Here is a 13,970-nt window from a genome sequence, read left to right as displayed (position 1 = left end):
TGTGTAAATGCAAGAGTGTATAGGTGTTTCCTATTGATGGGTTGTGGCTGGAAGGGCATCCACTGCTTAAAACATATGCTGTAAAAGTTGGCGGTGCATTCCACTGTGGTGACCCCTGGTTAATAAAGGGACTAAGCCGAAAAGAAAATTATTGAATAAATGAAACTTATATAAATATATGTATATGTATATATATATAAAAATATATGTGTATATATATATATATATATATATATATATATATATATATATATATATATATATATAAAGCTAGTATTGATATCACAATCCACTAATAAACTCCAAACCATAAGTCTGATGTGTGTTCATAACATTACATCTGTGTGCCTGTTCAGGTCTCCATCACGAGGGGATATTCAGGGTCTCTGGCTCCCAGGTGGAGGTCAATGACATTAAAAACGCCTTTGAAAGAGGTGAGTCTGTCTGAAGCGACACACGCTGAGCCTGCGTTTGACCATTTCACATCAGACCTGCATTATTAAAGGCTCGCTGTGTCTCAGGTGAGGATCCGCTGGCTGGAGATCAGAACGATCACGATATGGACTCCATTGCTGGAGTGTTGAAGCTCTACTTCAGAGGCCTGGAAAACGCCCTGTTTCCTAAAGAAGTCTTCCATGACCTCATGTCCTGTGTCTGTGAGTGTCCGCTTTATTTCCTACACCCACAGTACACGTGTGTATTGCTGACTAGATTAGACAATGGAGGAGCTTTTGAACTCATTACTTGTTGTTTTTTTCCAGCCATGGAGAGCCTCCAGGAAAGAGCTGTGCACATCCGAAAAGTCCTGCTGTCGCTGCCCAGCAACACCCTGGTTATCATGAGATACCTGTTCGCTTTTCTCTATCAGTGAGTGCTGTTGGTTAGATTTCTACCAAGTCTGTTCTTTTGTCTGGGATTTTATGATGAGGGCTGTAAAGTCATTTAGTCCACCCACTGTATGTCAGTCAAAGTGTTACGTGTTTAAGTTGTTAAGATATTAAAGAGGATGAAACGTAACATTCAGTGAGTCTACTGATGCTGGATGACAGAGAATAAATCGACCACTTGTTAAGTGAAACAAATTAAGTATTTAATATTAAGTGAATGTCAGACAATGAGAGAATGCATTACAAATGTAATGTTAAATAATTAAATTAAAGAAAATAGGAGTGTTGCCAAAACAAAAAAATAAATATAACAAAACCGTCTAACTAAACCCCAACCCACTAAAGTGACTAACCAAAGAAAAATGCAGAAACAAAACCGTAATCTTCAGCACGAAGCTTAACTAAACTTCATAACCTCAAAACAAAATTACACATGTGGCAACGCCTCCTTAAACTAACAAATAAATATTCTAAGCGGCTCACAATACTAGAGTTCTCGTAAAGTACACACTGTTAGCCATTAGCAAAACACAATCTCATATAATCCAATTCTCACAAAGATCGTTCAATTTCTCACTAGATAATTATTGAGCTGCACAAGCATATCTAATAACGAAGTCTCTTGATAAAGAGAAAACTAGAATACAGCAAATTGTAAGCAAAACCGTAAGCAAAACACAGATGAACAGGCTGGCCGACACAAGTGAGGAGTCTGGCTGTAAGCCAAGCGCTCCTCAAGAACAGCGCAAGCGCACGGCTTTTATACGGAGCGGACCCGGTTCTGATTGGCGTGTCGATGGTGATTGACAGCTCCTTGGACCAATAGTTGCACACCTAGAACCAGCACATGACACACAGCGGAAGAGAAAGAAGAGCATGCAAAACAGAACAAACAAAACATACGTGAAACGTAACACAAAGCAAGTTTCTTGTGTCAGAGGAACACAAAAGTAGATGTTTCACAGAATGTGTCAGGTGCTCTTTTCCATTAAATGAAAATCAATGGAGATAAATTGAGCTTCAAAAAGGAGAAAAAAATTATATTTATTTAAGTAAATGATGTCCGTTTGACATTCTATATTCTATAATATTAAGTAATTTGTTTGACATATAAATCAATATCTGTTTAAAATTTCACCTGTAGCTCCCAAATCTGATAAGAATTGCTTGTGAGTTTGGTTCAGGTGTGACACTTAGACATGCTTGGCAGTAGTGATGCCAGTATTATTATAAATATGATCAGGGATTCGGTCAAAAAAAAACATTTTTGATCCAAAATAGGCCATTTGAATGATTTATGTAGATCTGATGAATTTTTAAATAGGTTTTCTGTTGTAAATAATAACAATAATAATAATAATAATAATAATAATAATAATAATAATAATAATTATTATTATTATTATTATTATTATTATTTAAATAATGGATAACAGTTTTGTTATAACTTGTTAGTACATACATATGTAATTTTATTTTTCAGTACAAGAATATTATTATAGCACTGAATATTAGATATTAATATAAGAATAAATGTTATTTATTAATAAAATAAAATAAAAAGAATAGTAATGAAGTCAAGTTTTTTAACTAAATCTCCTAGAACCATCTGTGCTTTTTAACACATTTATTTCACATTTTAAACCTGATATTTTCACCTTTTCTACCCCTGAATAGTTTGTGTCCCTGAAGATATGACATTTTAGTGAGTGAAAAATAAAATAAAAAGAAAGTTAGTGGTTTGGAACCACATGAGGCCGAGCAAATGATGACAGAATTATTTGGGTGAATGTTTTCCCCCTTTAAACCCTTGCCATTCTCCAGTGATTTACAGCAGCTAACCTTACCCCAGCATACAAAGAGCTTATATACAATCTAAACTTACCATTTTACAAGACCTTTTTACTACAGATTTAAATATTCCCTTCCAAAAAAAGAGAAGCGCCCAGCTACTACAGCGGAGGACTGCAGCTCTCAAACCTACTTGGAAAGTGTCCCTCCATATCTCTGCCTCCTTATTTCCACCCTGTGGTTCTTTTGAAAGACCCTCCAGACCACAACACCATCTTAGCTCCTGCTCCAGGCCTCTGTGGTGCGTTCTGGTTTGTCGAAAGCATCTGAACCCTTTCCAGGCCTCGTATCACAGCCAGAAGTGGGAAGTGAGCTTGCATGGAGGTATAGTCTCGCCATAAAGCCTCCATAATGCTCCCATGCGTGATGTCTGTAGGCCTCAGTGAATGGCTCCTCTGTTTGCACTACAGCCGATAGATCTTTTCTCCGCTATAAAAGTCAGTGGAGGTGCCAGAATGGCTCTCTAAAGAACTGTTGCTTTTCTTTAATTCGCGCTCTAATTTGTGCGCATTGTCTATAGGGATGTATAGTGTACACTCACAAATGCACATCAAGAGAGCTCACTTAGACAGAGAGGTGGGCAATTGGAGAGACGTGTGCAGTTGGAACTGTCTGAGAAAAGGACAGTGCTCGTAAATTTGGCTGGAGCCTCTCCATCTGGACGTTTATGTGGGGCCCATACCATGACAGGCATTTGCTTTTTGCATCTGTCGCTCTTGAAGGTCTGGATGGTCTCCTTGGTTTGGTCAAATTTCTATAGCACTTAATACAATTCTAATTGTGTCAAAGCAAAATCAGGTTTAAAGTTGAATCAAGTGTGAATCAAGTTCAGTTCATACTGTAAGTCAGTGTTTCCCAACCCTGTTCCTGGAGGCACACCAACAGTACATATTTTGGATGTCTCCATTATCTGACCCATTAACCTCAGGTTTTGGAGTCTCTTCTGATGTTATGATAAGTTGATTCAGGTGTGTTTGATTAGGGAGAGGTTGAAAATGTGGACTGTTGGTGTGCCCTCAGGAACAGGGTTGGGAAACACTGCTGTAAGTCACAGTCAGTTTCACAGAATTATGGTTTGTTCGAATTTATGTAATGTTTATTCAGTTCAGATCAATATGAATGTCATTGTTGATTATTTATTGAAGCATTCTATATTCTTTTTGAAACTGAGAGGTATTTTACAACGATTTCAGCCAAAAATGGGAATCTCTTTATGCGTTTTGCCTGTTTATTTACAAAACAACTGCATTTTTGGAAACAATAGCAAATAAATCAGAAAATCGGTCGCAAAGGGGAAGTTTTGAACGTACTGCTATTGTCATGTTGGTGTAAACACCCGAAAATGAGAACCTATAAAAATGATGATGTCATGTGTGTGCATGTATGTGTTTAGGGAGGTGTAGATTAAAGGAAAGCGCAAACAAAAGTGCACAATAATGGTGGCAGTGTTGCTTTTGCTCAAGTGTTTCTTAACACTTCATCAGCAAAGAATGGATTACTTACTTAACAGGGTATCCGCGGGGTCTTAAAAAATCTTAAAATGTCTTAAATTTCAAAAACTAAATTTTAGGCCTTAAAAAGTCTTATATTCATGTAAATATTGTGTTGTAGGTCTTAATTTTCCTGTGTCCATGTACAAATAGGGCTCGTTTTGAAAACGTCATGTAAAAGTTTCTGGCTACATCATTGTCATGTAAACGTAGCCGACCTCCATTGAAGTTGAAATGTGGACTCCTCTGACCCCAGCACACATTTCCACAGTCTCTTCACTGTGTGAGATGAGTTCTGCCATCACTGCACTGAACTGATGTATACTTTCTCTTTGCATTTTCTGTATGCTTGACGTACACTCAAATACTGTATACACATCAGGAGACCTCATTTAGACAGAGAGATGGGCAATTGGAGAGCTTCTTGCAGTTGTAACTGTTTGGGAAGGACAGTGCTCGTAAATTTGGCTTGGAGCCTCTCCATGTGCACGTTTATTTGTTTTTTATTCCAACACACATGCAAAAAAGGATACTTCTGAGCACTCTTTAGAGTTTTCAGTGATAAACCGAGTGGGCGTCCTGTGGAATAAGACAGGGAACAATTAAGAAGGTGTAAGAATTCAGAAGAGTCTCAGAGACACACTTAAATGAGAGAAGGCTGGCTTGTGGCCATGATGAATGAGCTGTTGTGAGGAAGTGTAAATAGAGACTCAGTCTGTTTTTCACATTAGTCCAGCAGGAGCTACTCCTTCCATGAGAATAGGCAAATTATTAGAGTGACTATTTTGTTTCATGTTTTTGGTATTTGGTGCACCTCAAACAGTATCAGTTCTTAAATGTTTGTCCATTCATATTTTGGCTAATTGATTGACTGAATAATTTGTTTATTTTCACTTATTAATTGACATTAATAATTTACATCCATGGAACATAATTCAATGCAATTAATGTGTAAGTCAGTGAGCTTTAGTGGACATTAACTTACACCAGAAAACTGTAAACATGCAAATGTCTTGCTAGCAGTGTTGGGTAACTAATTACTGGGCCCACACAGATCCACAGATTTTTAGCCCATCATTGAGTCCATTTATTTAATTGTAAATGCGTGTAAATTCATATTTATTCAGTTTTTAAATATATTTCAGTAATATTATTGACTAAAATGAAAATGTTCATATGATTTATTTACAATACAGTTTGTAAAGTAATATTTTCTGTATTTTAGTAGATATATTATATGAGAGACTTGCTTTGTTTACTAAATAAGTGGATCTATTTGGATTTGGACATTAAATAAAAGTAAAAAGGTATTATTTTTTTATTTTATATATTAAGTTTTCAGTTATGATACTCTCAAAATCGTTCCGCATAAATGTTTTTTTTACAAAATTCTGAGCAGAAATAGCAAAAATGTCAGCAGATTCTGTCTGGCCCACTATTTCATTGAAATAGTTTTTAAATTACATTTATAATTAATAATTGACTTAATACTACATAAAATACACAAGCTTATATTCTGCAAAATATCTGTATAACAAAATAATACAATTATTTCTCTAAACCAATTTATACAAAGCTGTCAAATGAGCAAAAGTCACAGTCAGTTTCACCGAATTATGGTTTGTTCGAATTTATGTAATGTTTATTCAGTTCAGATCAATATGAATGTCATTGTTGATTATTTATTGAAGCATTCTATATTCTTTTTGAAACTGAGAGGTATTTTACAACGATTTCAGCCAAAAACGGGAATCTCTTTATGCGTTTTGCCTGTTTATTTACAAAACAACTGCATTTTTGGAAACAATAGCAAACAAATCAGAAAATCGGTCGCAAAGGGGAAGTTTTGAACGTACTGCTATTGTCATGTTGGTGTAAACACCCGAAAATGAGAACCTATAAAAATGATGATGTCATGTGTGTGCATGTATATGTTTAGGGAGGTGTAGATTAAAGGAAAGCGCAAACAAAAGTGCACAAAATTGGTGGTAGTGTTGCTGTTGCTCAAGTGTTTCTTAACACTTCATCAGCAAAGAGTGGATTACTTAACTTTAACTATATCAGGGTATCCGCGGGGTCTTAAAAAATCTTAAAATGTCTTAAATTTCAAAAAGTTAATTTTAGGCCTTAAAAAGTCTTATATTCATGTAAATATTGTGTTGTAGGTCTTAATTTTCCTGTGTTCGTGTACAAATAGGGCTCGTTTTTAAAACGTCATGTAAAAGTTTCTGGCTACATCATTGTCATGTAAACATAGCCGACCTCCATTGAAGTTGAAATGTGGACTCCTCTGACCCCAGCACACATTTCCACAGTCTTTTCACTGTGTGAGATGAGTTCTGCCATCACTGCACTGAACTGATGTATACTTTCTCTTTGAAATTACTTTTACTGCATAATTTAATTGCATTAACTAGTTACATTATATCTAATTACACCCAAAACTGATTGCTAGTAATATAATATTAACTAAAAATTAAATAGGCAAAGGTGGCTTACAAAATATGTTGGTAATTCAGTGCAAGTTATTTAATAAAAAATGTTGATTGCCTTAGATTCTCTTTTTTTAACAAAATATTTTTTCTTTCTTTTTTTGTTAGTCTGTCTCAGTACAGTGACGACAACATGATGGACCCCTACAACCTGGCTATCTGCTTCGGCCCCACACTCATGTCTGTTCCTGAGGGCCACGATCAGGTCTCCTGCCAGGCACATGTGAACGAGCTCATCAAAACCATTATTATTCATCACGAGAGCATCTTTCCAGGGCCTCGTGAGCTGGAGGGCCCCGTCTACGACCGTGGAGGAGTCCCTCAGGAATACTGGTGAGTCTAGACTCCTTGTGAGGGAATTCAAAAACACACAGAAAAAGAAGGAGAAAATCATGAAAACGAGGCACATAATCTTGGCAGAACTCACTGGCAGTGAAGTTTGGCCCAATGTTTTATTGAAGCAGCTGCTGAGCCCAACCGCAAAACCAGAAATGAGTTGATCAGACAGGCTTGATTTAATGCACAACCGGTCAGACGTGATGAACTGAGCTTTTTAAAGATAAAGAGACATTATAAAGAGCAACAGAGCCCTACTGGGAGTCGGTTGCTTTTTAAAGTTTACTTCCTACATATATTATGCTCATTCAAGCCGTCAGTTCAAGGGTTGGAGACACAGATCCGTTTCTGACTCTCAGCGTGTGTCAGCACACAAAGTAGTCTCCCAAAAGAACGCCAGACTCGTAAAACATCATCATGAGCGGTCCGTTTTCGATTAAAGCCAAGGTTATCCTCTAAGCTTAAGACTAAGTGCTAATGAAATGCCCTCCTGTAGCTTTTTAATAAGTGTTTTGGGTGTTGAAGAGGAAGTGACTTCATTGCTGTCACCGTGAACAGAAAGCGACGTGTCTGGATGTGAGATGCAGGCTTAGAGACGTGGCTCATTTCTTGTGGTTTTGATGCACAGGATTGTTTGGATTGCATGGGTGGTGTAATTAAGACTTTGAGCTGCTAAGATGATGTGTTTTTAGCTTTAAGGGTTTAGTAAGAATCTTCTTTTGCTTTCCTGAGGCTTTAAGTCACGTCAAGACACATTTACATCATACTGTGTATGTGCGTGTGTCTATATAATTACAATTATTTTCATTCATTCATACATTTTCTTTTCGGCTTAGTCCCTTTATTAATCAGGGGTCACCACAGCAGAATAAACCGCCAACTTACTGTATCCAGCATATGTTTTACTCAGCGGATGCCCTTCCAGCTGCACCCCATCACTGGGAAACATCCATACGCTCTCATTCACATACATACACTATGGACAATTTAGCTTATCTCGCTACTCACTGCACCACCGTGACGCCCCCACAATTTTTATTTATTTTTTTTAAATATTGCACAAGTGTCGTTTAACGGAGAGATCTTCAACTTTTTTTTTACATTATTATTTTTACAGATACAGTAAATAATATTATACTAGTTACTTTACAAGATACCAGTATTCAGCTTAAAGTGCAATTTAAAGGCTTATTTAGTTTAATTAGAATAACTAGGTTAATTAGGCAGGACATTAGATAGGTGGGTTGTTTTGTAGCCAATCGAAAAAGAAAAAACACGTAAAACCATATACATACATATATTTTTTATTATTCCAGCCAAACTAAAATAAAGAAGACTTATGTAATATATATATATATATATATATATATATATATATATATATATATATATATATATATATATATATATTAGGGCTGCACGATAGTGGCAAATTTTGACATTGTGATATTTAGTTTTTTTGCTATATATATTGCGATATGTATACTCACCAGATCTATTTCGAAAGAATTCATTAATTTATGAATGAATCACTCATGAAATTGTATAAATTGAAATAAAAGTGAAATACAGTGGTCTCTTGCTTTACGCAGTTCACTTTTTTGTGGCTTCGCAGTTTCGCAGATTTTTTGTGTGCAATTTCACGATTGTTTTTTTCTACAGCGCATTGTGTTCTGCATCTTGACTGGCTGTAGACCATTGTCAATTATTCTCTTCTGTGCTGTGTCTCCTGTACAGTACAGAATGCGTTTAGCTTGCCAAATTTTACTTAAATCTCCGATCACTAGCATATATATATATAGTAGGAATTAAAATGAGGTGATTTGTAACAGGGTATCCGCAGGGTCTTAAAATGTCTTAAAATGTCTTACATTTCAAAAACTAAATTTTAGGCCTTAAAAAGTCTTCACTGAATTTACTGAAATATTGTCTTATAGGTCCTAAATCGTTTTAAACAAGGCTTAATTTTCATCTGCCAATGCCTCCAATTTCCAACAATACATCTTAAAAAACCTTCAACCAAACTCTATATACTTTTTTTTTAAGAAAAGTTATGTTAAAAACGTGCATGTATACAACTAGGGTTTGCTTGTTTTGACACATTATTTAAGATATGTGGCAAAGAAATAAGTAATTAAATTTTTTTCTGGATGAGGCAAGTAAACCTCTTTTCCACATGACCAACCGGGAAAGGTTCCTTAGTGTTTAGCCCTGTATAAGTCTGAAATTTAATTTATACGTTCTTAAAAAGTCTTAAATTTCACTTTGTGAAATCTGCAGAAACCCTGATATAAACACTTCCCTCTCTTTTTTCAGAAAAAATAATGTCATTTCAGCATTTGAAGGACTTTTTGTTGTGGCTAGCATGACTAGTATTACTTGCTAGGAGACTAGGGTTTTCAAAATAACAGTTCTTCAACAAAAAAAACCCATGATATTGTGAAAAACACAATACTTCGTGAAAGAGAACAGAATGATTATACCAGGTAACGTTACCAATGTTTTTAAAAGTTAAATTCACTTTTGTACAGTATGATAGAAAAAAATTGCTTATAAAAGTTGTCAAATGAGTGTAAAAGACATGTTGTATAAAGCAGTATGAACCATCCAGAGTCTCTGGGCAAAACATTATGAGTGAGCTCAGCTTCTGACCTCACTGAACATCACAAACTCATCTGCTCAAGGGTGAAGAAGCCACATGGATCATTTTACCTCAAGAGTCCTGATCAAAGCTCCACACACACTTTCAGACGGAGCATTAGGAGAATCACAGGACCCTCTTCACCATCCAACCACTCTGGCAGACCAAGCTGTCATTTTAAAGACACACCGATGAATGTGTCTTTGCCAAACCTGCCTGACAGTGTTTCACTACACACATCACACAGACATCACCCACAACTTCCTCCTGTCTAGAGCTGCTCTCTAATGAAACTATAAGCTTTTCATTAGCCCTGGCTTCATGCTTGCCAGCGGTCTATGTAATAAGGGTGGTAGTGAGATACATTGCAGCTGCTGGAGTCCTGCACTTTCACTGTGTAGAGGTTGAATTTCCTCCAAACGTGTTATGAGAGATCAGCTTTTATTGGTGCAGTGGTGACAGTAAAATTAGGCAGTGATTTTGTTTGAGATCTCAGTGATGAGAGATCAGGTTGTTAGGTTCACATAAGAGGACAATTCTGTCATCATGTACTCACCCACCGCTTGTTCCAAACCTGTTTGACTTTCTTTCTTATGTTGAACTCAGAAGATATTTAGAAAATTGCTGGAGCTGAATTGAATTTATTGGCTAGCAACATTCTTCAAATTACCTTTTTGTGTTCTACAAAAAAAGGTTAAGAACCACTTGCGGGTGAATAAATAGTGATTACTTGTTCATCTTTGGGTGAACTATCCTTTTTATACTACATCATTTGAGGTTTTCTTGGCCTGTGAATGACGAAACAGAGCTGTTATCAGCAATAAGGGCTGCTTGACCTTGGAAATGAGCCATTTTCCTGTGTGTTGGAGTAGTTTGTTCTGGTTTCATTAGATTCCCCTGCTGCAGTTGAGTGAGGGCAGGTTCACACTGCAGTCAAGAGGCCACAGGAAGGTCCAGCTTTGATCCTCATATCTGTGTTCTGCTTCCTGTTTTGCTTCAAAGAAGCTTAAACACAGTTTGGCCTGAAGAGTGACAAGAGAAGCTTAAAGCTGTACTCAGAAATGTGCATTTTTTTCTCCATTGCTTTATTGGAATTTCCAGAGGAAATACAAGATTATTCTCATGCTTGATTATTATGTTTTCTTTATTTTAGAATAATAAAGACATCAAACTTTGACATGACCAAGGATGCAAATAAGTTTGTAATATAAATGAGCAAAATCACATTCGTAGTAGTGTGATGGCTGTATATCGGCAGTGACAATATACAGCCATATTGCACTGCTAATCATGTAATATTGAGTTTATACAACAGTTTGACGACATAATCGTGTATATTAAAAAGAAATTCAAACACGGAGAGTCTAAAAGTCTAAAAAAGGAACTGCTTTCTTCCGCTATTCATTCACATCTGCAGCTGACGTCAGAACAGCAGAAATTGTTGCTACTTTGCCAACGTCACATTAGGGCTAGTATTTGAGTGTTTCTCTTGCGTAATGTCTAAAGTGATGACAAAAAGGTGATTTTGTTGATATTTTAAGATTATAAGGCTAAGATTTCACAGTATTTCTCTGTTGCAATCGGGAGATCACAACAAATAACCTGAAAAAGTCAAAGCAAAGCAAACACTACCAGATTACTGTTGTGTTTGTGATAAGGAAAAACGCTAAACACAATTCTTTCCTTTTACTGAACTAGTCTGCAGTGACGAAAACAGGAGACTCATTAGAAACAAACAGATGGCCAACCAAAAAGTAACTCAGTTTTATACAAAGAGTGGCCAACACAAAATACATACAGTACATATGTGAGTGCAATCTCACACTCAATACACTACAATTACTATGGTATAAATACAGCACTACAACATACAAAAGAGAGAGATCGTCACTTACCTGTTTTAGAATGATTTGATCAGCTTTAGTTGCGCTGAGGTCTCTTTTTCCATCTTGTGGATGGACAGCATCAACCATCTTTGCTCTGCTCAGTAAGACAGGCTGATGGATGCTGATGCTCTTTATCTCCGAAATTATAACTATTTAAAATAAGCACTATCCTTAAAATTAAACTGCATAGTTGCAGTCTAAACAACTACATTCTCACCTAAAATAGGTGAGAAAAAAAGGTACATTATGTTGTCCAACAGCTGCAATATTTGTCAAACTGTAGTGAGTTTATTGATCTGCTGTCACTCTATGTGGGCGGAGTAATACAGAAAGGTGAGGAGGCTGTACAAGTACAGATATTGCAGAATATTGCACAATATCAGCCAATCAGATTCGAGAACCAGACAGAACTGTTGTATAAATATATATAAAGCATATTATTATTTGCATATTATTATATTTTTAATAAACAAGTATGTTGGGATTAAGTACAGTTTTGACCCAAAGAATGAGCAGTCTGTCAGATGAAAAAGAGCCGGAGTCAGAGGTTCAAATAAATAAATAAAGTTTACTGAAGATAGTTTGCAGTTTCATCAGCAGAAGCCAGCTTTAACACTCCCAAATGAGTTCCTAGGCCGCTCTGCTTACAATCACAAATCAATAACAATTATACTCTCACATAACGTCATTAACTGCGTCATACATATAGGTGTTCTAACCTGATTGGTTAAAACACAGATAGAGTAGGAAAATTTCCACGTGGGTGCGTGCGTGCGTGCGTACAATTCTGAAAAATATCTTAAGCATAAACGTCAGACATCCGCTAGACTGTTTAGAGCTGACTCCAGACATGTGAAACGGATCCACAATCAAATAGAACACACACACTTAAAGTACAATCTGTTTCTTATCCAAGGCTGAGTGTACTCTCAGCTGTTTTTATCAAAACTGGTTATAAACCACCTTACTACACAAAGTCTATCTTGAATAAAAAGTTAAATCACCTTAAAAGAATTACCTGTAAAAATAGAAAAATAACTTTAGACATTTTAGATAGTATTAACTCATAGAAATAACAATAGAAACAGTTGCCTCCAGTCCTCTGCCCTTCAATTCCACTCAAGGTCTCCGTGACCTCTGACCTACTTTGGTGGCTCCTGAAAATAGTTACAAAGAGACAGGCAAATGCACTGAACATTCTTATATTAAGCAATGTGTTAACTTTATTCATCATTCAATAATCATCTTTAATAAAATTAATGAGAAACAGAATGATGAGAAAAGGATAAATGTTGATTCATGCTGAGACAGATTGGAAGGTATAAATCTGAATCCTTCAAATACCTTCATATTCTTTGAATATTTTGTTTACAGCAATAATAAGAATTGTTCCGCATCAAATCAGCATATTAGAATAATATATAAACATTCTGAACCATCATTTTACACTATTGAGTTGCTTAGCCATGTAATAACAGGTAAATATAGAAATAAACAGAAAGCAGCTGTGTGAAGTTGTAAAAATATTTCACAACATTACTGTTTTTACAATCTATTTACTGTTTTACATCATTTTAAATCAAATAAACCCAAATAAATCTTTCAGAACACACACTTTTCAACAGTATGTGCAAGTGTGTATTACATGTGCATGCTGGCTTCTATACTAATGCAATATATAGATTTTGTGTTAATGTCATCTATTGTCTGACTATAATGAAGGTTTCCACTGATGTATATTTGTTTCTGTCAATCCGTCAGTGATAATCCACACATTGAGCCCCCTCTAGTGGACGAACCTGCTCCTGACACGGGCTCTGTAATCCACAACAGTGATGACGGTGAGTCCAGGCACCAGTCATGAGACAATACTAACACACACACACATTCACTGTCCTCATGCGTCCACCACGCACCCTTTCTGCAACTGATGATTGTGCTCTAACCTGCCTGGCTTCTTCCGCAATAACCCTTCCTTCCCTCTTTCCCTTTCGCTCTTTCTCTCTGTCTGTCTCTTTGTTTTCTGTGTTTCTGAGTAGTAAAGTCAGGGCCATTGACCGTTTCAGAGTCGGACCCCATCGAGGCCATTGCTCGCTTTGATTATTCTGGACGCACCAACCGTGAGCTGAGCTTCAAGAAGGGGGCATCTCTGCTGCTGTACCACCGTGCATCTGACGACTGGTGGGAGGGACGACACAACGGCACTGAGGGTCTCGTGCCGCACCAGTACATAGTAGTGCAGGACATGTAAGATGTTTATTGAATTTGACTAGTCATGATGGTCAGTACTACAGTCAAAGCAAAATGACACACTAGATAAATAAACTCACTGGCCACTTTATTAGGTACACCTTACTAGTACCGGGTTGGACCCCTTTTTGCCTTCA

At 36.6% G+C, this 13,970-nt stretch overlaps 1 protein-coding gene across 3 annotated transcripts in view; it reads left to right on the top strand.

The window, feature by feature from the left end:
• Positions 1 to 13,970, top strand: part of srgap2 (SLIT-ROBO Rho GTPase activating protein 2) — a 183,590-nt gene that overhangs the window by 157,806 nt on the left and 11,814 nt on the right. For 2 of the 3 annotated variants that reach the window (XM_056468433.1, XM_056468434.1), the window contains 6 exons: positions 357 to 434; positions 522 to 656; positions 762 to 867; positions 6,829 to 7,053; positions 13,345 to 13,424; positions 13,623 to 13,830. In XM_056468433.1, coding sequence (XP_056324408.1) covers positions 357 to 434; positions 522 to 656; positions 762 to 867; positions 6,829 to 7,053; positions 13,345 to 13,424; positions 13,623 to 13,830 — 832 coding nt within the window. The remainder of the gene's footprint in view (positions 1 to 356; positions 435 to 521; positions 657 to 761; positions 868 to 6,828; positions 7,054 to 13,344; positions 13,425 to 13,622; positions 13,831 to 13,970) is intronic. The other variant, XM_056468435.1, reaches the window with a different exon arrangement.

Source organism: Danio aesculapii, chromosome 11, assembly GCF_903798145.1.
Source record: "Danio aesculapii chromosome 11, fDanAes4.1, whole genome shotgun sequence".
Classification (NCBI taxonomy): Eukaryota; Metazoa; Chordata; class Actinopteri; order Cypriniformes; family Danionidae; genus Danio; species Danio aesculapii.
This window is presented reverse-complemented; position numbering and strand designations above follow the sequence as displayed.